The 26,142-nt window shown below is 42.4% G+C and overlaps 2 protein-coding genes across 25 annotated transcripts in view; both read right to left on the reverse strand.

Annotated features, from left to right (window-relative positions):
- LYPD1 (LY6/PLAUR domain containing 1) overlaps positions 1–10,772 on the reverse strand; it is a 32,084-nt gene extending 21,312 nt beyond the window's left edge. The window contains exons 1-4 of one of the 3 annotated variants that reach the window (XM_024243551.3): positions 10,411–10,772; positions 9,274–10,193; positions 9,108–9,146; positions 7,641–7,778 (exon numbers count right to left, since the gene is read on the reverse strand). In XM_024243551.3, the coding sequence (XP_024099319.1) occupies positions 7,641–7,778; positions 9,108–9,146; positions 9,274–9,334 (238 nt within the window). In that variant the 5' untranslated portion in view covers positions 9,335–10,193; positions 10,411–10,772. The other 2 variants (XM_054549295.2, XM_002812430.6) reach the window with 2 other exon arrangements.
- A 56-nt stretch (positions 10,773–10,828) lies between these two features.
- NCKAP5 (NCK associated protein 5) overlaps positions 10,829–26,142 on the reverse strand; it is a 993,533-nt gene continuing 978,219 nt past the window's right edge. For 16 of the 22 annotated variants that reach the window (XM_054549271.2, XM_054549284.2, XM_054549285.2 and 13 more), the window contains one exon: positions 10,833–12,533. In XM_054549271.2, the coding sequence (XP_054405246.2) occupies positions 12,252–12,533 (282 nt within the window). In that variant the 3' untranslated portion in view covers positions 10,833–12,251. Of the gene's footprint in view, positions 12,534–26,142 lie in introns of all 22 variants that reach the window. The other 6 variants (XM_054549288.2, XM_054549290.2, XM_054549289.2 and 3 more) reach the window with 4 other exon arrangements.

Genomic DNA, 26,142 nt, shown 5'->3' on the forward strand with positions numbered 1-26,142 from the left:
ATGTCTCACAGTTAAATGAGTAAGGAGTTCTGCCTACACAAAGGCTGTAATCAAATGATTTGGTTTGGCGGATGAAAGCTAGACTTGTGCATGGATGTGGTATTCATTGTAGATGACCAAATCATGCCAGCATCTGATCTCTTTAACCAAAACCTTTCTCCACAACCTCTCTCAACCTGCTTTACCCTCAAGCTTTCTCAAGGGAAGAGAGAGAAAAGGACCTATCAAGATGCTTAAGCCCCCCAGGAAAGAAAACTCCTTTCTGCACCACAGTGTACTCCTCTGTAAAGTGAAAGTGTGGACCAGAGAGATTAGGGTCTCTTCTAGCCTTAGAGGTGTGGGATTCTTGAGGACGGTGGCCTAAGAGTGAGGCCAGATGTGGAGCTGGGCATCTGGGACCACTGGCAGGGGCATCAGGAGTAGCCCATCCATGTGCCTGAGGATTCCTGTGTTTAAAAGAAACTAATTCAAGATCTCAAGGGAAAACAGAGAATTATATAATATATGGGCAAGAATGGACAGTCAAGTACATGGCACCAAGCAGATGTTTGATGAACACCAATTCCTTTGCCGAAAACTCGCTGGAATGGCTTGCTCTTGGCACATGTTGTTACTTTAATTCAGCAAATTGGCTAATTGGCCAGTGGAGTTCTAAGATTCACAGCCATGCTGTATCCCATTCCATCTCATTCTATCCCATTCCATAAGGTAGGGATCCGCTAAACCTGAGTTTTCTTTTTAGATATCTGCCCCAGCAAGAGGAAGGACACATCTACCTATGGAATAAAAAATAAAATAAAATAAAATAAAAGTGGAAGTGGTGTGGATGAGCCATAAAACATGATCCTAAGCAAAAGCAGCCAGCCACAAAAGGCCACACAGTATGAGATTTCACTTACAGGAAATGTCCAGCATAGACAAATCCATAGAAGCAGAAAGTAGATTAGTGGTTCCCAGGGGTTGGGAAAAGGGGAAAATGAGGGGTGACTGCTAATAAAGTTTCTTTTGGGGTGACAAAATGTTCTTAAACTAGTGGTGATAGTTACACGTCTCTATGAATATACGAAAAACCACATAATTGCATACTTTAAAGGGTGAATTATATTTCAATAAAATTGTTGTTAAAAATACAAAAAAAGAGGGAAAACATAGAAAATGGCACCATAGTGGGAAAAAAAAAAACCTGGAGAAGTGAAAGGTACTTGAATTCCTGTCCCACTGGCTGTGTGATCTTGACTTTTCTGTGTCTTAGATTCACCAACTATCAAGTGGGGATATTATCTCTTTGTGAACCTTCTAAATTAACTATGAGGATACTACTGTTAGCAACTAAAGGCTGAATTCAATGACTCCCTCATTCTGAGAAATATAGAAACAGTGTACAAAGTAACCTGTACTACAATATCTGGGCCACCCTTCGGAAGCAGGTATGGATAGTGAATGGGGCAACTCCTGGTGAGCATCAAGACAGATTTCCATGTCTAGCACTGGTTCCCTGAAGATCGTTATACTGACCGCATTTCTCATTCTCTTGCTGTATCTCATAAGAAAACAGGCAGCCTGTTTCTACATTTTACAAGGGGGGAGGCTAAGCCCCTGGGATATTAAGTAAACTTTTTCAAGTTACCAAATGTGAAGAACCTAGAACAAAGGGGTTCTCTCCCTTAAGGGAGCCAATATACTTTCCATTTGACAAGTAAAAAAAATAGGGGTTGAAGTGTTGAGTCCTTTTGCACAGTGTGCTAACAAACCTTTGCTTAGTTTGGACATTAGAACTTAAGTTGGTCAATTAGGAAGGAAGGAAGGAAGGGAGGGCGGGAGAGAGGGAGGGCGGGCAAGGGTACACTGTCTCTCTCAAAGGCTGTAGATTCAGAATTTTTGTTTCAGGAGTATGTAAGGGAGGCAGATTTCCTTTTCAAAGCTCAAAGAAAATGGTATGTTTTGTTTTCATACTTCGTTTCATTTTCACTTGGGAAGAATGCCCCAGCTTTGAAGCCTCTCTGTTTAAACTCATTAGGAAAACCATCAATGACAGCAGCTTTCATGCAATTGTAGTGGGAGGAATTAGTGTTATGGGAGAGGTGGATCAATCTTCAAATGTTTCATCTATGAAGGTGGGAGGTCAGCACCGAACGCTTGTTCAGCTGGAAAGTTAACATAAACAAATACTTCACTCACTGGGAGAGTCCAAAGGAAAGACATTTGATATTCCCCCTCTGAATACTACCTCAGAAGGCACATGAAAGAGACAATTGCTTCTTGAGAACTAAGGGGTCAACTGCTTGGCAAAATGTCTTACCTCGAAGAGCAAGGTGTTTGTTCTTTCATTGTCTGGAAGGGAAAGGAGGTAGGGATGTGAACATTCACGGAATAGAATCCTTTCCTGTGTAATTCCTAACTTCATTGAAGTTGTTATGGAAACCCTTTTAGCAGAGCTGGTTTTAATATATGAAGATTTATTTTTTGATATCCAAATCTGTTTTAAAGGTTTGTTTTGTTTTTCATTTTTTTGTTTCGTTTTGTTTTTGAGACAGAGTCTCACTCTGTTGCCCAGGCTGGAGTGCAGTGGAGTCAACTCAGCTCACTGCAACCTTCGCCTCCCAGGTTCAAGCAATTCTCACTTCTCAGCCTCCTGAGTAGGTGGGATTACAGGCATGTGCCACCACGCCCAGCTAATTTTTTGTATTTTTAGTAGAGATGGGGTTTCACTATGTTGGCCAGGATGGTCTCGAACTCCCGTCCTCAGGTGATCCACCTACCTCAGCTTCCCAAAGTGCTGGGATTACAGGTATGAGCCACTGCGCCCAGCCTCATTTTAAAGTTTTTTAAGCTGTTGAAGTCTCCTTTGCCAAAGATAGAATGTGGAACTTTGTTTTTGTTTTTCACTTTATTCATAGAGCATATTCCATAGCCCATCTGATCGATTCAAAATGGGGTTAACAGTGAGAAATTAAGGACTGCAGATGGGATGTCTAAAAGAGAGCTAACAGGAGAGAGGCCTGGTAGCAGGAGGAGAGACAGGGACAAATGGAGGACACCGGAAGATTAACAGAGACCCCTGCTACTTCTAACAAAGTCGTTCTGCAAAAATAAAATAAAAAAATCTTAGAAAATGTTCTTAATGCCTACAACATAGCATGGATTAAGCAATTTGTGATCTCAGTATCTGTAAAGTTTAACTCAATATTTTCATTTTTCTTACAAGCATTGCATAGGTGGGTGTATGCAAATATATATACAGGCAAAAATGGAAAAGTATATCCACACACACAAATATATGACTGTGTGTGTGTGCGTGCGCATGTGTGTGTGCACAGGCATTTGAGCTTGAGTGCATGCACTCAAAAGAATACAGGAATAAAGGGACTATGACAGGAATACAGGAATTAAAGGGACTATGATTAGCAGCACTGGGCCTCATTCCTGCCAAGCCCATCCCAAGGGCAAACTAGAGACTATTATTTTAGATCTCGGGGAAATTAAGCAGACATAGACTTAAGAAAACACAGGCTGTGGTTAACTTTCCGCTTCTTTCTACTAAGAGTGGATGACCAAGCATTTTTGCGACATCTAGTCCTCTGTTGCTAACCCTTAGTTAGCTCATGAGAAAATAAGGTGTAAAACTAAACTATCCAAGATATGAAGCCATCCCTGCCCAACTTAATGAGCAACTAACTAATCCAAAAGGAAAATAGCCATTACTTACACAGCCATAATGTAGATGCAACATGGCATATAAATCAGTAACTCTTGTATTGCAAAACAGACAAATAGATTAATGCATGTTGCAAAGGATGGGTGAAGAGATCGATTAGGTTACTGATTCAGACCATGAACTTTCTCTCAATATACTGCATTTAACTTTTAAATAAGGTTTAGGAGAACCTGTAACATTTTGCTCACTGACAGAGCTATATTTTACTAAGGGCAGAAATTGGCTAGTCTATAAAAATTAAATTATGCCCCTTTCACTGTATCTAGTCAAGAGGAAAAACTCTAATTACAAGATTACACTGTCAAACAAATGCAAATTCACATTCTTTATTCCCTGGTTTAAAAATTCATACTGGAGGGGGCTTCTATTCTGAAATGAAAATCAATATTTGAAATATTTTGCAAAGTGCAATGACAAGCAAGAGCAAAAGAAGTGTCATTATCAAGGGTGCTAGTAAATAGACACCAACTCATTAAGCGCAGAGCTAGTGAGAACAAGTCATTCATTATGCAAATATTTAAATATCAATTAGTAAGGACAATGAAAGAAGTTGAAATGAACCTTCCCTTCCCAACAGCCAGTACCTTATTATTCCAGAAATGACCAAAGGGAACAAGAGTGGTGGATAATAATCTCAGCACCTAATAGGACTGTCACTCTGGGGAATAGGTAAAGGTTAATTTCAAACGTACTTCCCAATGGAAAATTAAATGTACCTGCCTCAAAATTTTTAAGAGCTGAGTTTGCAGACTTAGTCCAGGAAACTGAAGGCCTACGCATATTGCATGGCTGGTATGTTTTGGAAAAAGAACACCTTTCATTACTGCTTAATGTCAGACTAGCTTAGTTCATTAAATTTTCTTAGTCGATTTAAAGCCCTGGTTTTTCCATACCTATGAAAAAAATGCCAGTCCACATAGCACTCAAACTTAAAAATCTCACTGGTTGGTTCTCAGATTCTTTTGACATCCACCTTCATGGCCTGTCTACCTGGACTGTTAGGTGAACTTGGTGGATATGAAAAATGGCCTAAACTCTTTGAACTTTGCCTGGACTATCTTTTCAGGCAGACCTGGCAGGATATTTTACGACATGCTGGCTGTGTGGTATTACAGCAAAGGTGCTGGCCTGAGAAGCAGGCCTCAAGCGCCTCTTAGTAACAGTTGGCTGGTGAACTTGGACCACACATCTAATTTTCCTGGACCTTGCTTTCTTCCTCTATAACACAAAAAGGTTTGTCCGATCAGTTCTCAACTCGGGTCACCCCAGAATCATTGGGAAGTTTATAAAAGACCCATGGCCAGATATACCAGATATATGAAATGGGCTTCTTTAAGCAGAGACCCAGGCATGTGGAATTGAACACAACTCCCAGCAAGATTCCAACATGCATCTTTAACTAGGAGTCACTGGGCTCTTTCAGCTCTAGTATGCTGAGATTCTCAGGACAATATACGTTATTGATCAAACTTAAAAGAAATTCTGACTTCAATTCTCAATAGCATCATTTAACAGGCATTACTTTCTCTGGAGAGGAGATGTTGACCATGTAATAGAATTACATGCTGACTGGCTGTGGCACGAGGAAACAAGATCTTGAAAGAGGACCACCAGATTTCACGAGATTCTTTATGTACAACCCACAGAAGAGAGTCAGATGCCTCGGGCACTCAACAAATTTAGCTCTTGTTACTATGATGATTATATTACAACTGTGTTCACTTAAAGTTTTAGGTTTGTTCTCTATCTTTGTTGGCAAAAAATTAAATTGGTCCCTAATAAGTACATGGACATAAAAATGGAAGTGCCTTGGAGGTATAAGGCCCCCCTGGACATTGCTCTTTTGATTCAGAAACAGATCTGTTTGGCTTTTTTCTATGAAGTTTAGGCTTAGAATGCCTTGCTTCCATGTGCACACACCCCGACCTAGCATCCTTCCCTTCATAACCTTTTCCTTCGAGTTCATCAACTGCCTCTGTTTGTCAAACTTTACAATTGAAACTGCCTTATTACTTGATTCTGTCTCTACCTGTTGGTCTGTGACCTGTGGCCAGAGGGGCCTGGTTTGGAGGCAAGGTACCCACCTTGCCTGAGCTTATAGAAAACGAGCAACCTTAGGCCAGGCACTTGAAGACTGTGCTGAAGTTTCTGTGGACAAAATGGAAGTTAAAATGCCTGCTTTGCTTCTTTTATAGAGTGGTTTTGAGGACAGAATGAAGCAAGATGAAAAACAGCACTTTGAAAATGGAGTGTGTGGTATTCATCTTAGACACACTTTTAGAGAAGAAATGTGTCTCAGAAAAAGGACCTCTTCTGACTCAAATTTAGCTTACATCCCTTTCTCGTCCATATCCCAGGTGATAAAACATGACACCCAGGTAAGCAGTGGCCTTGTGGACTCTGAAGAAGTTCTCAACATGTCCACAGTACATTCTCATTTTGTCTGGCTCTAAACTACTGTCTCAAGAAAGCTGCAAATATTTGAACGTAACAATAAAGTGTTAACAGTAATTCTGACTAAAATCACGGCAGTCCCTCTGGTATAAAGGCAGTAAATTCTTTGCTCAGGTAAAACGTAGGAAAGAAACACAAGTAGAAAAAAAATCCCATTTGTTCAAATTATCCCTATCAATCTTAACTAAAGAATTATCGCCAAGTTTGTTTTGTTTTGCATTATTAATAGCCCAAATCCCATGTGCCAAAATAATGTTTACCGCATTTCTCGGGACAAGTTACCCTTGAGAGCCAGTATGTCTCAGGCTTCCCAGAAGAGTGATTTTGGTGCAACAAATAATGACCTATAAAAACCAGCCCTTACAACTGCACACACACCACAACACAGCACAGTGACAAGCTAACATCTGCTTTCCAAATAACCATGAGGATAGCAATACGACATTTCCAGGCCCTTCTCTGAGAAGAAACGACTTTCCCAAGGTGTTGGCTTTAAAACTAGAGTCCTTGCGTTGATTTGCCAGTGGGTAAAGGGAATCATATAACAGTTCTAATCCCTTCACTGGGCTCTGCAGTAGTTCACAGAACTAAAGGAAGTGGGGGCTTTGGTTCATTCAGTATCAGCCATCAAGTTATGCTGTTTCCCATCTTTTTAATATCCTTAAAATGGCAAGGTCTGTGTTTATGGTTTTGATCTTGAAACTGAAGTAACAGCTCTACCTATTTTCCCAAAGTTCCAGATATACTTTGGGGAACTTTGACTTCTGATAAGACAGCTGGGGTAGGGGGTGAGGAGAGGGTTGGAAAGTTCTACCTCAGTGAGAAGATTCTTGGTCAACTAGAGGGAGTGAGGGCTATCCCACAAGACCTTCCCTTCCCACACAGGATGCTCAGGCCTTCTTCTCAGCCAGCCAGCAGCTAAGCTGGTAGGGCTGAGAACGGCATTCCTTTGAAAGATCTTGGCAATTTGTGCCTGGAAGTTGATGCATTAGTTCTAAAATTAAATAAAGATCCTGTAGTGTTCTTCAAGGAAATATGGTGTGCTCTATGACAAAACACATTTTTCAAGCTCTGACCTCTGGGAACTTCAACTAGCTCCATATTTCAGGCTGACAATGCTCACAGGCTACTGTCTAAGTTGCCCAAGCCAGGGCTGGTTAGCCACATATTTTCTACCTCTATCAGCTTTTAGCATAGGGAGGTGAAGGGAGTAAATAAAAAGAGGAGAGCCACTAATTTAAATGCACTTCCCCTCCCAAGACCCTTGGGGAGAAGCCTTGGTAATTAACTCTAATGAGATTAAAGTAACTTGGAACTCTTCATTTTCCCAGCACTGTAAAAGTAAATCTGCGATAACCAGTGTGTGGGCATTAAATCAAAGTCCGTCCTTTTTCCTGTTATTTAATGGCCCCCTCACTCCCACCCCACAGCCCAGGCTTAAGAGCGAGGGGGAGGGCTGCCAGGCTCTTACCGGCACTTTGCTCCATCACTTCTTTCTGACACATGTCTTGAACGTTCACCGTGCAATTCACGATGAACTCAGGGGAGGAGCAGTCGTTGTTCAGCTGGAATTCTTCACACTGGTAGCACTGGATTTGCAGCGCAAAGCCTGCGGGACAGACGCAGTCGGGTTCAGATCCGGCCCCCACAGAGCCCACCCCGGAAATCACGACCATCCCACGCCTCAGAGCCAGGCGGCTCCCAGCCTCTGGCAGGCTTAGGGCACTCCTGGGTCTCCGGGTAGGGCTAGATATGGCTGAAACCGGCAGGGGGCGGCGCGGGTACCTAGGGTCCTACGGAAGAAAGTGGAACAGTGCCCACCACCCCTGGACCCCGGCTCTAGACACAAAGCGCCCATCCAATACCACCCCAGGCCTTTTCCCAAGAAGTTGAAGGGAGGGTGGGGACGGTACCACCCCAAGAGCGAAGTAGCTCTGGAGACGTGCGTTAGCTCCAGCCTAAGCCAAAGGATTTGCCTAATTGCTAATTGGTTACAAATTACTTAATTACTATTTTGGCACCATTCGTGATTACATTCGCAGACGTCTTTTCAGTTTTTATTTATTTAATTTTTAAAGTCAGCGTTTCTGTGCCAGGGCTCTGAGGATCCCTGACCGACCACCTGGGAACAAGGGTGGAGGTGCCAGACGCCAAGCTCTGCTGCGCCGCAAGTCCCCGAGCCCGGGTCGGCGGCCCTTCTCTGGGGCCGTCCCCGCGGCGACCCGGATGGCCACAGAGGGTGGGAAAGGGCGTTTGTGAGCGCGCGCACCCTGGACCCCAGACTCCGCAGCCCTTTCTTCCAGGCCCCGACTTTCAGGACAACCGTTCGGCTAGGGTCGGTGGTCGGGGTTCCAGCTCTGCAGAGCTTAGTCGGGAGCCATGGAGAGAGGACGCGAGACCTTTGCGCCTCTGGTCGCTTCGGCCTGGCTGTTCTTGGTGTACGCGCTCCTGTCTAGACCCAACTACCCGCGCTCCCGCAGCCCCACATCCATCGCCCTCTGAGCGCAGCAACCCAGCTTCAGCGTGGCCGCAGGCTGCCTCGTGCGCCGCTCACCTGTCGGCGGCGCCACTCCCACGGGGTGCCGGCGGCGCCAGACAACTTGGCAGGGTTCGGGAGATTTCGCCCTCTCTCCCTCGCCCAGACCCCAGCACAGCTCGGACCCTCCCTCCTCTCAAGCCCAGGTTCTCCCGACGGTGCAGCCGGAGAAGCTGCAGCCCGGAGTCCGGCAAACCCGCCGCTCCCCGCTCTCCTCCTGCAGCTCGGGACTTGGACACTTTCCCAGCCTCGCGCCCCGGGGCACCAGTCGCGGCCGCCAACTCCCGATAGGCAGCCCCAGCGCAGGGCTGGCCCCGAGGTGAGCGCCTTGGGGGCAAAAGGGCTGGCGGGTAGATGGATTGTGCGACCTGGCCCCGGCTGCTGGCCTCTGGGTATTCTCACCTGGAAGCAAGAACAATCCGCAAAAAGTTGCCGCGATGCCTAGGACCCACATTCTCCCGGAGTCCCGGGGCCCGGAGCGGGCAGGCGCATCAGAGGAGGCGACCGCAGCGGAGGCTGCGCCGGCTGCAGCGGCTGTGGCTGCCGAGGCTGCTGGGGCCCGCGCTGCTGCCGCGGAGACGACGGTCGTAGCTTAGAGGAGCCGCAGGTGCCGCTCGCAGCGCCTGCATCGCCTGCGCTCGGACTCCCGGCTGCGGGTCTCTGCTCCTCCCGCTCGCGCTCCCGGGCCGAGCACCGCGCCTCCGGAGTTGGCGGCTGAGACTGAAGGAACTACTGGCGATCCGGAACACCCACAAAAGTCTCGCCTTTTCTCCCCACCTCCCACTCCAGGCACCACGTGACGGCTGCCGAGTTGGGGTGGGGGTGGCGGGCGGGGAAGGCTGGGACGGTCGCTCCACATCCCCACCCCCTTCGTGTCTTCCCTTTCTCCCGCCTCCGCACGTTCCTGGGAAAGGCGCGCCGGGGTGCGGGAGAGAACTGGTAGTTTTCTGAGGTGGGGAGGCTGGAGGTTGGGGGAGCGGCGAGGAGGGCGCAGCAGGTGCCGTGGAGACCTGCCGGGTGAGGACCAGGGTCTGAGGACTGCGTGCCCGGCTGGCCCTTCGCACATAGGAACGCAGCCTCCCCCACTCCACGTCCTCTGCGCCTTCCAGGACTGGTCAGTACCCCAGCGACTGGGTCCAGCCCACACAACTAAGGCTGTCCCGCTGCGGGCCGCTGGAGCCTGGCGCTCCGGAAGGCTGACAGGAAGGGCGCGCGTTCCAGTGCGCCTGGCAAAGTTCCACGCCTGCAGGCTCCGTAGGGTGTCCTGTGCAGCTGTGCCCCCTCTTCCTCCGAGAAGGCCCTCTGTCAAGAACCAGCTCGGCGTGGCCAGTCTGGGTGGGGGTGTGGTGGGGACACTACCTTAACTGTCTCGCTTGCCCGGGCCGCCCTCCCTTCTCCCGCCTGCGCGCACCGCTGGAGGGTGCATTGACACCACCCTGGTCGCCTAGCCTAGGAGAACGCCGTCCCGGGGACACCTGCCGTGAGGTCCTACAAGAAAGCAAATCAGGGTGAAGAAGAGGGTTGCTCTCCTCCATTCCTTGTCTCCAAAACGCCGACCGGCTCCATTCTGCTTTCCCCAAAGCCACTGATTATTAGTACATACTCCCACGTCCTCTCCTGAAAGGCCATCCCAGCCTCGGACTCGGCCTCTGGCTGCTCCCCACACCCCTCAAATTCCTCTTTCCGCAAAGTCCAAGTGACCCACCTTGCGTACTCCCGGGGATGCCCCGGTTCTATCTTCGCCTTCCTTCCCGAGCCTTGCAGCAGGTGGTGCGGGAGACCGCTTGCCCGCCGGAGTGCGTTGGTGCCCCCGCCCCCAATCCGCACATTCCCACCCCCTTTCCCCACATCCTTAGGGAGCATCCATTTCCGTGGAAATCGCCTCCTAAGCTTTGCCCCTCTTCACCCTTTTCTCTCCCGGCCACTTCTGGGGGCAGCTCTCTCAGGCCTGGACGCTGATCATTTATTTCTGCATCCTCCCAGCAGAGCTGGTCTGGAAAGGGGCTTAAATGACTTTCTTTGTAATTCCTCTGCAGAGATCGTTCCGTATCTGCCTCAGGCTCCTTCTCTCCCTCCCTCCCTCTCCCCCTTCTTTCATTTCTATTTGGTTAACCCCTCAGGGAGACTGAAATGCTTTGACCATTACTCACCTGTCTGCAGACTCTGATCTTACAATTGGCTAAATTACTATCTCTAGAGCAAAAGGGCCAGTTTACTTATTCCTTCTGGGAACCCATCGTAAGAGCACGTGTGAGTCATGATTCAAGTAACTGACTGGGCCAAAAGGTCCTTGAGCAAGTTATTTTCTGTTTTCAGACGGTGCAATTGTGATATAACTTTTATTCAGAAAGGAAACAAAAAGATTTTTTAAAGTCTGAAAGACAAGGACATTTTACATAATTTTCATTTAAGATAAAATAAAACAAATTGCACAAATTAACCAAATAACACTGATCATACAATACTCTTTAAAGAAACAATTCTGTGCTAAAGTAGCCATATAGAGCCTAAAAATATTTCTATTGTGCCTAGTTTACAAGCTCCTGTACATAAACAATTATAAATAGTTCACATCTAGAAAAAATACACATAACCTTTAAAATAGAATTTATCCTTACATATAAACAGTCTTTGTAGAAAAAAAAAGATATTAAAAAGAATTCTTCGTAGCACCATTAATTTTATTTTTAAAAGTGAACATTGCAAATAGAAATTTGTTTTCATTTTTAGAGTGCCCAGATTTTAATAAAAAGAGCAAGAAGATAAAAATCAAATAATATTCAGGATCATAGAGAAGCACTAAGTAGAAGACAATCTAAAGAAATGTCTGGAAGGAAAAACTGGTATTGGAAATAGAATTGGGTCATTTCTGATACAATGTCACACTCCCAATCAGTGTCCACACTTCAGGACCCTTTTCATTTTTCAGCAGAAGCAGAATGACGCTTATTACTATCACCTGAATCTCTGGCAATGAATCTGAAATTACACTAAAATGAACATTTCTATCAAATTGAGATCTATGAGATGGAGATGAGGAACCCTCCGATTTTTTGGCAGGCCCTGTTGTAGGTTTACAGAGTGTACCCACAAACAATTTGAGGACCAGACAATGAACTTCACAAAAACTTCAGTTGGGATTTTAAAAAATATATATTATCATCAACTTCTAAGACTTAGTACATTATTTCAAGAGCATGGCACTGATTCCATTTATTGCTGTCTTTTTTTTTTGCTACAAATATAATTTCTCTTCCAAAAAATTTACAACTTCTGTACAAATATTCAAAAAAAGTGCAAAATTAAGGATTCTGTATCATAGGTGTGTTTATGCTTAATCCTCTTGAAACACAATAAATGGAGTCTATCTTTATTGCCCTGTCAGAGAAATAAGCTCTGGTGGGTTGCCTGCTGTGAATTTGACAATGAAGGCTCTGGTACTGCAATAGTTTATTATTGTCATCTCTACCGAGCGGTGCACCCCCCACCCCCACCCGTCATTTCTTAAGCGCTCCAGTCCCAGCTCACTAAGGGAAGAGATGTCCTTTATACATCATTTGAACCTTGACTGGCACAGGAAGAGAAGCTATCATATAAAGAATCACTCAAAGATTCCAAGTTGTCTACCCCAGGCCTGTCTGAACTACTCAAAGATGTCTCTTCATTTTTTTCTTTTTCTTCCTTCTGTCCTTCAACCTTCTTCAGAGAGTTCTCCTCTTTTTCTAATAAAATCACAGTATTGCTGTTAAATTTGTTGAATGACTCCAGGGAAATTTTCGATAATCTATTCTCGGGATCATCTTTTGTTTCTTCAAGTTGTTTCAATTTCTGCAATAAAAAGAAGAAAATATTAGAAACATATTTCTTTGGAAAATCAAGTTATCCCATCTAATATTCAATTATTGTCTGTATAAAGTACAGTTTAAAGGGATAGAGAAAACCTGCAAGTCTTTAACAATCTTCTAGTATAATTAAATGTAATAACAAAGCCAATTTTGGGGATAAATCAGGACTTTAATCATTTTACTCAGATAAATAGGTCCCAATTTGCAAACCAGTTAAGTGCCACTTAATTTCATTTTAAATGGATCCATTAGAAATTTGTTCAGGTAAAGTGCCTTATTTTTCTTCATCAAAGTTTCAAACTCCTCTCTTTCCTTGCTAAGTATTAGTTGTACTTTTTCTAAATATGAGTAGGGATTGAATTTCAGCCAGAAGTTATGGTAATATGTTTTTTCCTAATAAAAAAAAGACATAAAAATCCCTTAACTTGCCATTTTTGAATACATGTTAAGCTTGTTAGAAGCATTGCCATTTTAGTATTTTGTCCCTTTATGGGACGTAAGATATTTGAAAGAGATCTCCAGGTTTTTGGGTGTAGATCCCAGAAGGCCCAAGGGCTTAAAAATTAAAGCGGCAGGTCAACAGCTGAGTAACCCCTCTGCTCCAAAAGGTCTAGTAATACCAGTTTATACCGGGATATTACTGTTATTAATACCCTGTATGATGTTATAAAGCACTGCACCAAATTCAATAATTATCATAGGTAAACCCTGTAAACACGAATATATTCGGTTGCTCAGTTGGCTCCTAAGGGCTAAGGTGAGGACAGAGGGAGGCACAGATGCCAAAAGCAATGAGAAGAACAGAGGTGTAAAAGTGTCTACAATGCTTCTCATCTTCTTTTCCTCTTTCCAGCAGAAATTCCATCCAAACACAGGAAAGAAGCAGGCCCAGGGGCTTAGAGATGATAGTAAGTGTTACCATTTATTAAGCATCCACTAGGTAAAAGACACTTAACAGATTCTATCAGCTTTTTCACAAACCTACAAGGTAAACGACCCCATTTTAAAGAGAAGATATGCAAGGCTCAGAGTGACAGAGATATTTGCCCAAGGTTGCTCAGCAAGTGGCAGGGAACAGGATTTGAATTTCTGTCTGGCTGCCTTCCATGCTCTTGTTCTTTCCATTAAACCATGTTCTTACGTAATAAAGAACAATATGTCCTGTTTTCCATTTTGTCACCCAAAAATTCCACTTAAATAACTTGCCAAACCGTCTCTAACATGTGCAGTTGTGCTGTGCACCATACTTCCCACCCCAACATTGTTATGCTGGACTTACAAGGTTGCAATGAGGAAACTGTGTTTTGATCGGGAAAATAGACAGAGCCAAAGCCTATGGATTCTCACATGCTAAATATTTAACAGAAAGAGAAGAGAGAGATGGAAGTGGACGGCCTCTGTGTTCCAAGAGCAGACACGGGCAGAATTTCTCTTCTATAGGAAATGGTATAATTCTATAGGAATATTTGAAAATCATCCTAGATCTAGTTCTTATTTCATTATACTATTAACGTGCAGAAGCATTACTCACAGAGCTAATTTTCAATCTCAAACAGCTACCCTGAAGCCAGAGGCGGGCTAAGGAACAGACTCCTAGCTGATTACAGAAAAGTGGCTCCATAATTAGAAATAACTCCATCCAAGGGCCCCTTTCAACACTGTGCCAATTTGCCTACATTTACCAAATGTAGGTAAATAAAGGGCATTCAATGCAATTTTCTCTTTACCTGGATGTCTTCTCCCTTTTTCTTCATTTAAGAACCACAAGTATTTTTCTTGCCTATTTCTCATCTATGTGGATCTTAAATTCATTCAACACACACTCATTAGAGAAGCTACTGCAAGGCAGGCTGAAGGCTTTGGTACTGAGGATACACAGCTGAATAAAATTGTGCCCTGCAGGGGGATCATTGAGGCCCTGAGGGCAGACAGGCTGAGCTTCCATTTCAGCTTGGCTCTTTCACGGGCCATGTGCTACAAGCATCCTTCTTCAGGTGTAAAATGGTGATAAGATACATCTTTATTTCAGGATTGCAATAAGTATTAGAAATAAAGAACTTTAAGGCTCTGGCAGACAGTAGTGGGTGCACAATAGGCTGGATTCTTATTCTAGAATGGTGGTTCTCAAAGTGTGTTCCCCAGACCAGCAACATCAACATCACCAAGGAGCTGCCTGGAAATGCAAGTTCTTGGATCCCACCTAGACCTACTACATCAGAAATTCTGAGGGACAGCAATCACTTTTTAACAAGATTACCAGGTGACTCTGATACATACTGAAATTTGAGACCCACTGGTCTAGAAGAACATGACCCCTGGAGGGAAGACAGACAGGTGGAAAGTATAATTCGTTGTGAAATGGTGGAATTTGGAAAGAGTTAATTGCCATTAAAACACTCACTGTCATCAGGTTTTCAAATGTTTCAGGCTTACAGATTTGTTGCTTCAGTTAATTATAACAAAGACCTACACTGGCCAGAGAGGTTATAGAAATGAAAGAAGGGACCATTATTAAAACAAAACAAAAAAAAAAGCAAACAAGAAACATGAGCTTCTAGGGCTTCCTTTTGTTTTTACAGTTTTGATGAAAAGTGAGTGCAGACATATTACTTGACTGTAAAAACAACATCCATGCAAAAGTGACCGTATGGACCAACTAGCATTCAGTCTCTAGGCAGAGCAGCCATAAGGAGTGGTGAGGGCTGCAGTCAGCTCAGGAGCATGTGCTGGATCTAAAGGCGGTAGCAGCTACTTAGATCTAGCTGTGCAGAAATGTGGGTGCAGATCTTTTGATTTCAAAGATGAGGAGATACATCTAGATCAATATTTGCTTATATTTAAAATTCACTGACTTTTAATTATCGGCTCACATTTAAAGAAAATAACAAAATACCCAGTATGCATACCAAATTGCCATCTTTGCACTGTTTGAGTTTCTGAGCTAGGGATGTTGTTTTATCCTTTTTTTTTTTTTTTTTTTTTTTTTTTTACCGTGTCCTACTTCGCCTCATCCACTCCCTTATTCCCCTTCCCCCAGCTTTCTTTTTGAAGGCCTAGTCCAATGCTAAATTATCAGTAGTTTCTTAATGGAGACTTCCCCTAGCATCAGAAGAGTCTTAACTATGGCTTTGGGCTCCTCAAGTGGTTCTGCTAGCTAAGAATAAAAGCACTAAAGTGGCTTACTTTTCTGCCTATAGGAGCATACTGAACCTCAACATTGTCTTGTCAGATCTCAGATATTTTTAAAATTTTGTAGTTGAATAACATTTAGATTTAACATATATGGAGGGATTGATGTGAAACAATAATGCGTTAATGATCTATCTGGCAAATGATAACAAAATAGTGCACATTAGTTTGCAGCAACTATATGTGAAAGTGCTTTGCAAACTAATCATGGTAGTAACAGTTACCATTTAACAGTGTGTGTTCTGTACAGACACTCTGCTAAGCATAGTGCATAGATTATACGTTTCCATCCTCACATGAATTCTACAGAGTAGGTGCCATTAGTATCTCCATTTACAGGCAATCAAGGCTTGAGGAAGGTAAGTAACTTGTTTAAGGTTCTGTAGCAGTATGGGATGGACTTTGGATTTAGATCTAGGCAGTCGGCCTGCAGAGTTGAAGCTCTCAACTTTCATCTTGGAAAACTACTTTATGAATATTAGCCAATATTATCTTTAAGGGAAGCATCTGAAATAGCAATTACAGAACAAAAACAATAATGATAGACCCGGTGAAGATTAGTGTTTGACGAGAATTGTGTAGGTTCCATAAAACATCGAGAATTCCTTCCTGTGTTGTGCTTCGTCAGAATTATGATAAAATTAATACACCACATTTGTCACCTATAGGTGGCAACAGTTGTACAGATGACTTTTTGGTGGATTTTTTTTTTTTTCTCAACTGCACTTGGGAATAAAAGTAGGGCTAAACAGGCAAGATGAAAATACATTTTCAAGTTTAAATAAATAGCTTTGCATGTTCTTAAAATATTTTCCTGCCTTTAGTGTAACCATGGAGTTATTAGTGATAATTCAAGCAAGAAGTATTTAGTGATATAGTCTCCAGAAATCTCTTGAGAATTAGACGTTAATTAATTTAATTCCTTGTAGTCAAGCAGTCATTCAATCAAACCAATCTACTATGTGACCAGCTTTGTGCAAATAGTCTTGTGGTCTTGATTCTCAGAGGAAGTTTTATAGGAAAGGGTGCTCTTGGAATGGTTTTGGAAGGCAAATAGGATTGAAATATACAGTAAGGAGGAGGGAGGGAATTCCAATAAATATTCATCTATTATGCCTCTATTGCAACTGTACAACACTGTGTAGTCTACTTCAGGACGAAGAGTTGCCCAGAGGGTCTCTCCCTTTGAGGATTCTGTAGTAGGAAATTAATCACTATAAAGACAGAAATAGAGACATGCCTACCCCAAGAGGTTCTAGGAAACTCAACCAGACTCATCAAAGTATCAGCCAGTACGTGGGTTATAAAAAGCTTTGACTTCCAAACTACGTTCTCATCTATGATCTCACTTTGCTCTTCCATCAGCCTGGAAGGTGAGGGAGGCCAGAGTCAGCTGTACTTTCCACATGATATTTATAGAATCTGTGATTCACATAGATTCAAATCCAAGTGAAATTAGACCTGAAAACTTAGTTTTCTGATTTTTCACACAAAAATTCACAGTAGTTTTTTTTTATAGTTCACTGTAGTCATGAAGTAGAGATTTTTGACTAGAGCAATATCCTGAACACCAAGAAGGATAAAATCGGAGGAGATATGGACCCTTGCCATAATGAAGAGGTGGAAAATATATAAGGTGATACAGAAAAACTCAAGTGATAAACTAGCAAAAAATATATGCATGATGGTATCAGCTTCAAAGAGATACACATTATGTGCGTACAGCCAGAAACTCCTGTCCATGGTAGAGGAGAACAAATAGCAAATTCATGAAATACTGCAGTCAATTATTGTTCTATGATAAATGCTACTCTTTCATTATTTCAAATACATTTCCATCCTTTGATTATATCTAAAAAATATTGGTTAGTATATCTAGTGTGAGGAAGAGATCCAATCTATTTGTGAAATTCAAACGCAGCATTGTTCCTCAGCTGGACACTAACATTTATAATGAGGATTGGAGCTCTTAGCACAAGTTAATGCGAACAGGACTTTAATCAACATAATTTCCTATTTCTCTATTGCTATAGAGATTCATTGCCAATGGATCAAGAAAACATGTGGTAGGAAAATAGCCCTATTTATAAAGTGTTTTTACTATGAATCAGGTACTGGATTGAATGCACTGCATGAATTATCTCATTTAATCCTAACAGCAAGCCTATGACATAGCACTATTATCATCCCCATTATACAAATGAGAAAATGCAGATAGAGAGGTCTAAATGTTAGTCCACATATATGTGGCTAATAAGTTAGGCAATCAGGATTTGAGCAGAAACAGCCTGACTACAGGACTTGGGATCTTAATCACTGTGTATTACCCCAGGTATTTAAAAACCAGCGTGCAATTAATGGCTTTGTGCTAATTAGCTGTGTAAGCCCTCTGACCCTTAGTTTCTTTACATTAAAGGTTTTTTTGAATCTTCCCAGTCTATAAAGCTCTGTGACTCTAAAATATTCTTAATTGGATATCTTCTGGGCGTCTATTATTGGAATTTGAGGTGGCACAATAATGAACCCTAATACCCCTTTTCCCTACCTTAGTTCTCAATGACTTAAAAAAATAAAAGAAAAAGGCTGATGGAAGACCAAAAAATCAGCTCTACTAGGAGAAAGTTTGATTAGAGAACAAGGTTTCCAGCTGTAAAGAAGTGGGTTTCCTAACACTGATCCCAAGAAATAGACAAGCTTAGTAATTAGCAGCCCTGGGCTGGGAAACAAGTGGCTTCCTGTAAAAACTACAGCATGAAGGAACAGAACAGAAATTTGTGCTTCTGACAGTCTGATTCCAGAGGGAGACTAGGAAGAGCAAGAAGTTCCCTTCCTGAACTTGCTAGGCAAGTCAGTCCCTCATTCCCTGGGAGAAGTGAATAAGGCGGGCCCAGAGACTCCAGCAGGGTTATGCTAGGAAGCTCCTTCCATGTTTTTCTCCAACAAAAGAATGTTTGAGAAGAAGGTGTTCAAGGCGTCCCCTACTACCAACATCTCTCATTACATATGATGCAGATTTTAACTAGACAGTCATACATGGATGAAGGCCAAGAAGATGCTGGAAAATTCTGGTGCTGCAGGGAGTTAGTTTGCACAGAGAAGCGTCTCTATGGGCAAATAAATAGGAAGAAGGTGATCCAGCAGGTGTGAAAGATGGCAGAGCTTCCATTTGGAAGCAAATAAGTGAAGTCTAAGAGACAGTCTGTTTAATCAAGGGTTTTGGGTTGAAGCTGAACATGTGATTTACCCCATCCCTTTTCTGATGAACAAATCTTGAGCACTGGGAAGATGGATTCAAGAAAGAGTTTTATGGTATGTTCTTGTTGTGGGAATGGTGAGGAGGTATTTTAATCCGAGGTCTCTCAGTTGAAGATTTGTGCACATCTCAAAGTCTATGTTAAGTGCTATTTGCGAGGGGCAGGCCAAGCTCAAGGGAAAAGATGCAGCTCAAGTCATTTCTCTTTCCTCAGAGGCACTAGTTAATCTCTTCCTTAATGCCCCCTCTTACTGCATTCCTGGCGAAGCTACTTTCTAGATGAGACATAAAAATAGATAGAATGACCTTTGGTGATCACTAGAGACCCCTCCACACTTTTCTCAAGAGTTGTGATATCAACCCTGTTAACCTGGTCAAATTTCAACTTGGATAATTACTTTTTCCCGGTGCTCGGTTCCCTCTATTACCTCAACTGGACACATTACTCTTCACTTGCCCTTCTGAAAAATTAATGTGATGCATTGGTAATAGAGAACCACTCTCTCCCTCCAACCACACTCAGGGAGATGTGATTTGGCACTTGGGGGCACTGTGTTTTCTTACTGGGGTCCTAGAGATTCTTCAGTATCCTTAGGGCAAACAGATTTTATTAGGTGAAAGAGTAATTTTCAGCAGAGATGTGCTCTTATGACTATATTAACTATACTGCTGTCCTTTACTGTGATCAATGGTTTTCAATGACCTCTCCTGGAACCCCTAAACCCAGAGAGGGGAAATGAACTCACTTTTTGAGAAAAAGAGCAAGCAGAGAGAAGGTTAGTGGGAAGCTTAGGGTTGTTAGAAAATAATACACCTTGTGGAAAGGAAAAGGATGCATTTTGAAGATAAACAATGGCCACAAAGGACATTTAAACACTAGATCAAGAGTACTGAAGGAAAGAGAAGTCATTTCATCAGTGATAAGAAACGTCCCCATAGATGGAAAATGGGGGAAAGATGGGAGGGGATGTCCCTTAGTAGGAAAATAAAGTAGCAGGAAGAAAACCACAAATTTGCTTATGGCACAGAAAGGCATCTGGGAAGAGGAAAGGCATGTAAGTTGGGGTAAAATTGTTATATGAAACACATTTGTGATTTCTGCAAACTCTGATGTTAGCGTCATCATTTCCAATGCCCATTTGAAAATTTGGATTTTCTGTTTTCCAGGGGGGAACATTTCCACAAAGACAATTTAAAACATAGGTGACTGCCTTTAATAATGCTTCAGATTTGATGAGTTGTGGTCAATTTCTCCAAAAGTAAAATGTGCACTATTTTCTGATGATCCAGAATTGGGCAAACAAGACAGCTCATTGCTATCAGCCTGTGTAAACAGCTTAACTAAATGGAACATGTTTCTCTGTGTTGTTAGATTCCTTTTTCTTCTAGCACAGTAATATTAATTAAATAATTTATGCAGGAATGAGAATTGAGCAGTTCCTGAGATGAGAACTTCTAAATCTATTCAAGTAAGGTTAAGAATGTCAGCTGACAAGAGTGAGGGTATCAAGATTTTCTGCTTTTAATTTATATATACCATATGGGTAAAAATAAATATATACACTACTCACTTGACTTAAAAGACTGATTAGCCTTTTTTTTTAACTACGCTTTGCATCATTTTATGTCTTAAATATGTCTTAAAGCCTGTTCAGCAAGCCGGGCCATGGCAGGCTTAGATGTCACTGTGCTTGTAGCACAAAAAGTCCATGAACTTTTGTCAGATGAAAATGCAGCATTTACTTATGTATTATAACATCATAATGCTATGTTTTCATTTTGGAGTGATAGATTTTTGACTGTAAAAGAAGAAAATATTTTTTTTTGTGGATCAGGTGAATATGAAAAAAGCTTATACTACTATTTTTCCCATGGAAGTTCTCCTTCCAAAGGAAAATCTCCAATACCATTGGAGATTGGTGGACATCATAGAATTATACCTGAAAGTGCTAAGTTTTTATGAGGTATACTGCGAGTGCCAAAGCTAGGGAAAAACATTCTATGTTATTCATTAACCTATATAAATAACTAGATGACCTGGAATTACTTCCAACAGAGTTTGGTAGGCCATTTAGGAGCCACAGTGCGTTATGGCACCCAATTTATTAGGCACTTTACAACACCCATGGAATTAAATGGGACTGCAAGCTAAGGTTCATCCAGGAACATGCTGATATTGGAGGATGCAAGAATGTTTGCTCCACTGATGTGTGATTCATTTCCTACTGCAATTCATGTTTTAGGTCAAGAGCTGGTCAGCTTTTCATTTGGATAAAGTTATTTGACATATTGAATCCTGACAGCCAGGACAATTCAGAATTGGAACAAATTTATTGATCCTTACTCTAAAAAGAAGAATTTTTTTTTTGGTGGGAATTGTTTTAAAGATTCTTTCAACAATCAATTCTGTGTTGCACTCTAGTTTGCGGCAGCAATTGTAGGATGCTCTTAATGGTCACTACCCGGGAAGCACTGGGGTTCTAGAATGGGGAGACATGTTGGTGGGGAGGTTGCTGACGGGAATCTGCTTCCATTCCAGATTCCATCCCTTGCTGTACCACAATATGACAGTGACAATCACCACTTCAACTCTGTACCCAGATTGTAATGAATACTTAAATGGGGAGTCTGCTGTTCCTATCACATCATTTGTTTATTCTTCAGGTATTTACCAAGTACCTACAATGTACCAGAAAGTATTCTAGATAGTAGAGATACAGTGGTGTATGAGAAAAGTCACATGGAATACATGTTAAGGACTCTTTAATATGAAGTAAATATGGAACAAAGCATTAGATATACCAGAAAGTGAGTCCCTGAAAATTGCTTTGTTGACTTAGAATCATCTACCCAGTCTGCTCTTTTGTGTAATAATGGCACCTAGAACACAAATATCCTGTCAAATTCAGAGTTATGGATGTGCCCACCCCAAAGGTATTTTTGGAATAACTCCCTGGATTTTCTAAAGCTTCTTTTGATCTTCTTCCATTTTCAGTCTATAACATCATTAAGGCAGATATTTCTCATAGGTTAACTAGTTACTATTTACACTCAACTTTCTTAACCTTTCTGAGTCTAGTGACTTTCTTAATTTGACACGTTTAAATCAGAATGTATTTCTTTTTACTTTTTTTTTTTTTTTTTTTTTGAGACAGAGTCTCACTCTGTCACCCAGGCTGGAGTGCAGTGGTGTGATCTCGGCTCACTTCAACATCCACCTCCCGGTTCAAGCAATTCTCCTGTCTCAGTCTCCCAGGTAGTTGAGATTACAGGCATGCACCTCCATGCCTGGCTAATTTTTGTATTTTTAGTAGAGATGGGGTTTCACCACGTTGGCCAGGCTGGTTTCGAATACCTGACCTCAGGCCATCCACCTGCCTCAGCCTCCCAAAGTGCTGGGATTACAGGCATGAACCACCGCACATATAGATAGTCTATAGATGGACGAATATGCTATCCATTCTGACATCCCAAAAGGACCAGAGGGAGAGGGTACTGCTTGAATAGAGCCTAAAAAAAAAAATTCTTCCAATCTCATTAGCCCAAATGGATGGAAAGAAAAGGAGGGAAGGCAGATTCTAGGTTAGCATCAAGAACCAGGACACCTCTTGGATTAATGGAGGTCTGACTATTGGTTACTTTGGCAACAGCAATTTCCTTTTTGTCAGGAGCAAAGACATGTGGATTCACCTCCCATGGTCACACTGGTTTGGCAGCTCTGAGCCATCTGGGGCTTTCTCCTGCACCTCTAGGTAGGCTTGGTCAGCAGTTGGGTGAGGCAGCAGCTGCCACTGCTTTATGGAAATCCAGGTGCAATAGCCAATACAATAAGCTCCTCATGGGGCAAAATGTTACTGAAAAGAACAGGCCCATGATATTACCTTGGTTCAAAAGTAATTGCACCAACCTAATAGATGGTATAGACATTGTATCTACCCTTTTCTTAAATTCTTTCTTCAGCCAGCAAGTGTCACCTCACCTGGTCTGAGCCAAGTCCAGGCAATTTGCTCAAATTCAGATTCCTAGCTCCTTCAGGCAGAGGAAGCTTGGTGACCCATCTTGGTGCTTCCAGGTGACAATAGAAACATCATGCTGATGACATTCTTAGAGGCAGCAATGAGATCGACTACTTGACTGATAAACCTACAAATATTACTGCATGTATCAAACCAAGAAATTAAACTGTAGGGAGATAAAATTATAGCTGTCATAGTACAAAATTCTAGTACCAGGTACCACACAGATTCTATTTAGTCTCTCTCTGCCACATGAAATATATTCATTCAGCAACTTGAATATTGCATTATAAAAGGTATTCTCTTCAGCTGGCTTTATGCCACTTTACCAAGTTTAAGTCAGCCATTTGCTACAATAAAAATAAACTTTATTTTTGTCTCACATGCACAGGACAATTTAATTTTTAAATTAATGTAGAAGTGAAAGGCGCTTTGCTCCAAGAGAAGTATGTCTGCCTTGCATGGCTGTGTAAACACAATGCGATTGCTATGAGAATCAAATATGGATCAGCAAAATCAATAGTTAATTGTGTAACTCAGGGACTTTCATTTCAGATCTAATCTGTAAAGAAGGTCCAGGGGATGTTTGCTTTTGATTTTCTTAAAATATTATTTAAAACCCTTCTGTCAGGCAAGAAAGTTCACAGGATCTTTACATTATTTCCATAAGTTATTTGGCTTGTGAGTACTCAAGGTCATATTGATCGCCCAGCCTTTCCAGCTTTCCTTTTAAAATTCAGTATCTTTATCAGTCAAACTGCCTCATTCTGAGTATCTGGCTTGCACTTAGGCTAAACAAATTTTATTGCAAAAATAACCCAACATAACAGGTGTCTTGGTACCAGACATGGATGGACTAGTTGTATTATAAACCGCCTTTTGGTCTACGTAATGATACCATTCAGAGTGGTTAAGCAGTCCCCTTCCCCCACAAAGTTGACAAAATATACTGTGCTGTGAAAATGCAAGATGTTGTGTGACATGGCAAGAAGTACTGTAGGGTTGGGTTGAGTCTATAGATGGATGAATATGCTATCCGTTCTGACATCCCAAAAGGACCAGAGGGAGAGGGCACTGCTTGAATAGAAGCTAAAAAAAATTTCTTCCAATCTCATTAGCCCAAATGGATGAGAAGGGAAGGAGGGCAGGCAGGCCTTCTCTTGCAAAAAGAGTAGCACAGTGACATGCGGAAGACCGTGGGGGTAACAGGCAGACTGCCTTGACCCCTGTGATATCACAGCAGAGCTAAAAATGTAATGTTTGAACTTCTTTTCCTTTTAAAGTGTAACCTTTCATATAATAAGTTAAGCCTTGCTCTCTCTTACATATTGTTAGAAGCCTTCATCCATTTTGGGGACTGAAGGTAAAATAATTCTTGAAATAATGAATCATTTTTCTCGTACCAGCTTGTCCAGAAATCCCATGATTATTTTGCTGTAGCAGACAATGACCTTCTCAAAGGAAGCCTATCAAACGCTCAAGATAAATAATGAGAAGGTCTCTCTCTCCTGCCTCCAGGAAAAAACTGCACAGAGGAAAAATGTTTGCTAAACCATAAATATGTTCATCCCAGGATGGGAAGCAGCTTGGTCTAAAAGAAACAGAGTGGCACATGTGTTTGTGTGTGACCAGGGGCCCCATTCAACAGGACTCCTGGGGCAGCATCCATGGAGGGGCCTCGGGAGACACACCTAAGCCCTTTACCCAGTAACGTCGGAAACGAATGTTTCTCTGGTGGCAGACAGGGTACCTTCTAAACCTCTTGACTCATGAGCAAATTAACTCAAGGTAAGGAAGCGCTGGGTAATGCCGTCTCTCAACAACCTAGAAAAAACATGGTTCTGCTTTACTAGGCCCTGGAACTACAATTAATGGTAATAAATTCCCTCTTCCCTCACATTTCCACCTTCCCACCAGGCAGCAAATACTCAGGGGGCAAAAGAAGCTTTCCGTCTGTTTTTCTCCCCATGGAGGCAAGGTTTCACAGAGTAGGTAGAGAGCTGCAGTAGAAATTGCAACTTTCCCATGATTTAAGTGCTTTGGCTGCCCTGGAGAATGGGGCTGATTTCTCAGGGCAAAAGTCATCTGCCCATCCATTTATGGCTCTTGTCCAATCTGTGGACAGCTGAAGACACAGATCTTAACTCCAGGAGTTGGTTAAGATCCTTCCCAGCAGTGAAATGGAAAGACTTTTCAAAGATACAGGGCCCTCTATGGGAAGAGGTGGGAGAGTCAGGAGGTGAGGAAGAAAATTCTCTATTCCAAGGCAAGCTCAGGAATCAATGGGCTGAACCAAGTAGTACCCAGTGGCTGGGTAGGGGCAAGGGTGAAAAAGCAATCTCAAAAGTAATCAGGATTCAAATGATCCAGGGATTTGTAGATAAAATTAAAACTGCTCAGCAACACTTCAGGAAAAAAAGTCAATAGCATGCAGATAGTTATCAAGCACATTATTTAGCCAGCCAGCTGAGGATGGCAGCAAGCTAAATTTTGAGTGCAGAAAGGTGGTTAGGGTTTCTGTGCTCTGGATTGTACATCTTCCTTTCTCTAACTTGTTCTCCCCACCTTTTAGGATGGCCAACACCCGCTTATCACTTGAGACTCAGAAGAAGGGAAATCTCCTCTGAATTCTTTTCTGACCAGGGGCCCTGATGACTGCCCCTTGTTGTCCCTTCATCCCTGTGTGGACCATTCTCATGGCATGGTGGGTGTTTACTATGTATATCGGTTGCCATAGCTCAGTCTCCCTTGTAGGGACGGAACCTATTTATCTTCACATCTCTTGTGGCCAGAACACACCTGGCACATAGGTGGCCCATAAATGCTAGTGGAATAAAAGGAGGATGCTAATCATGTTTATTTACTGGTCATCCTTTTCCCCCCATCACTGTAACTTTCACCTCTCTAATGCCCTTTAATGTCCTTGAAAGCGATTGAATTCCTAAGACAAGCTGCCATACCTTCCGGTGGAGAATGCACATTTATTTCCTGAAGGGTAGTTAATGTCTAATCACCCAGAAGACATTTAGGTTTCTTTTATTTAGAAAGTGGAGATAATAACTTCCCCAGTAAGTAAACAGGAAAATAGACTCTGTTCTTCAAAAAAAATTTGATTAACATGGTTTCAAAGAACA

Source organism: Pongo abelii, chromosome 11, assembly GCF_028885655.2.
Source record: "Pongo abelii isolate AG06213 chromosome 11, NHGRI_mPonAbe1-v2.0_pri, whole genome shotgun sequence".
NCBI classification, from domain to species: domain Eukaryota; kingdom Metazoa; phylum Chordata; class Mammalia; order Primates; family Hominidae; genus Pongo; species Pongo abelii.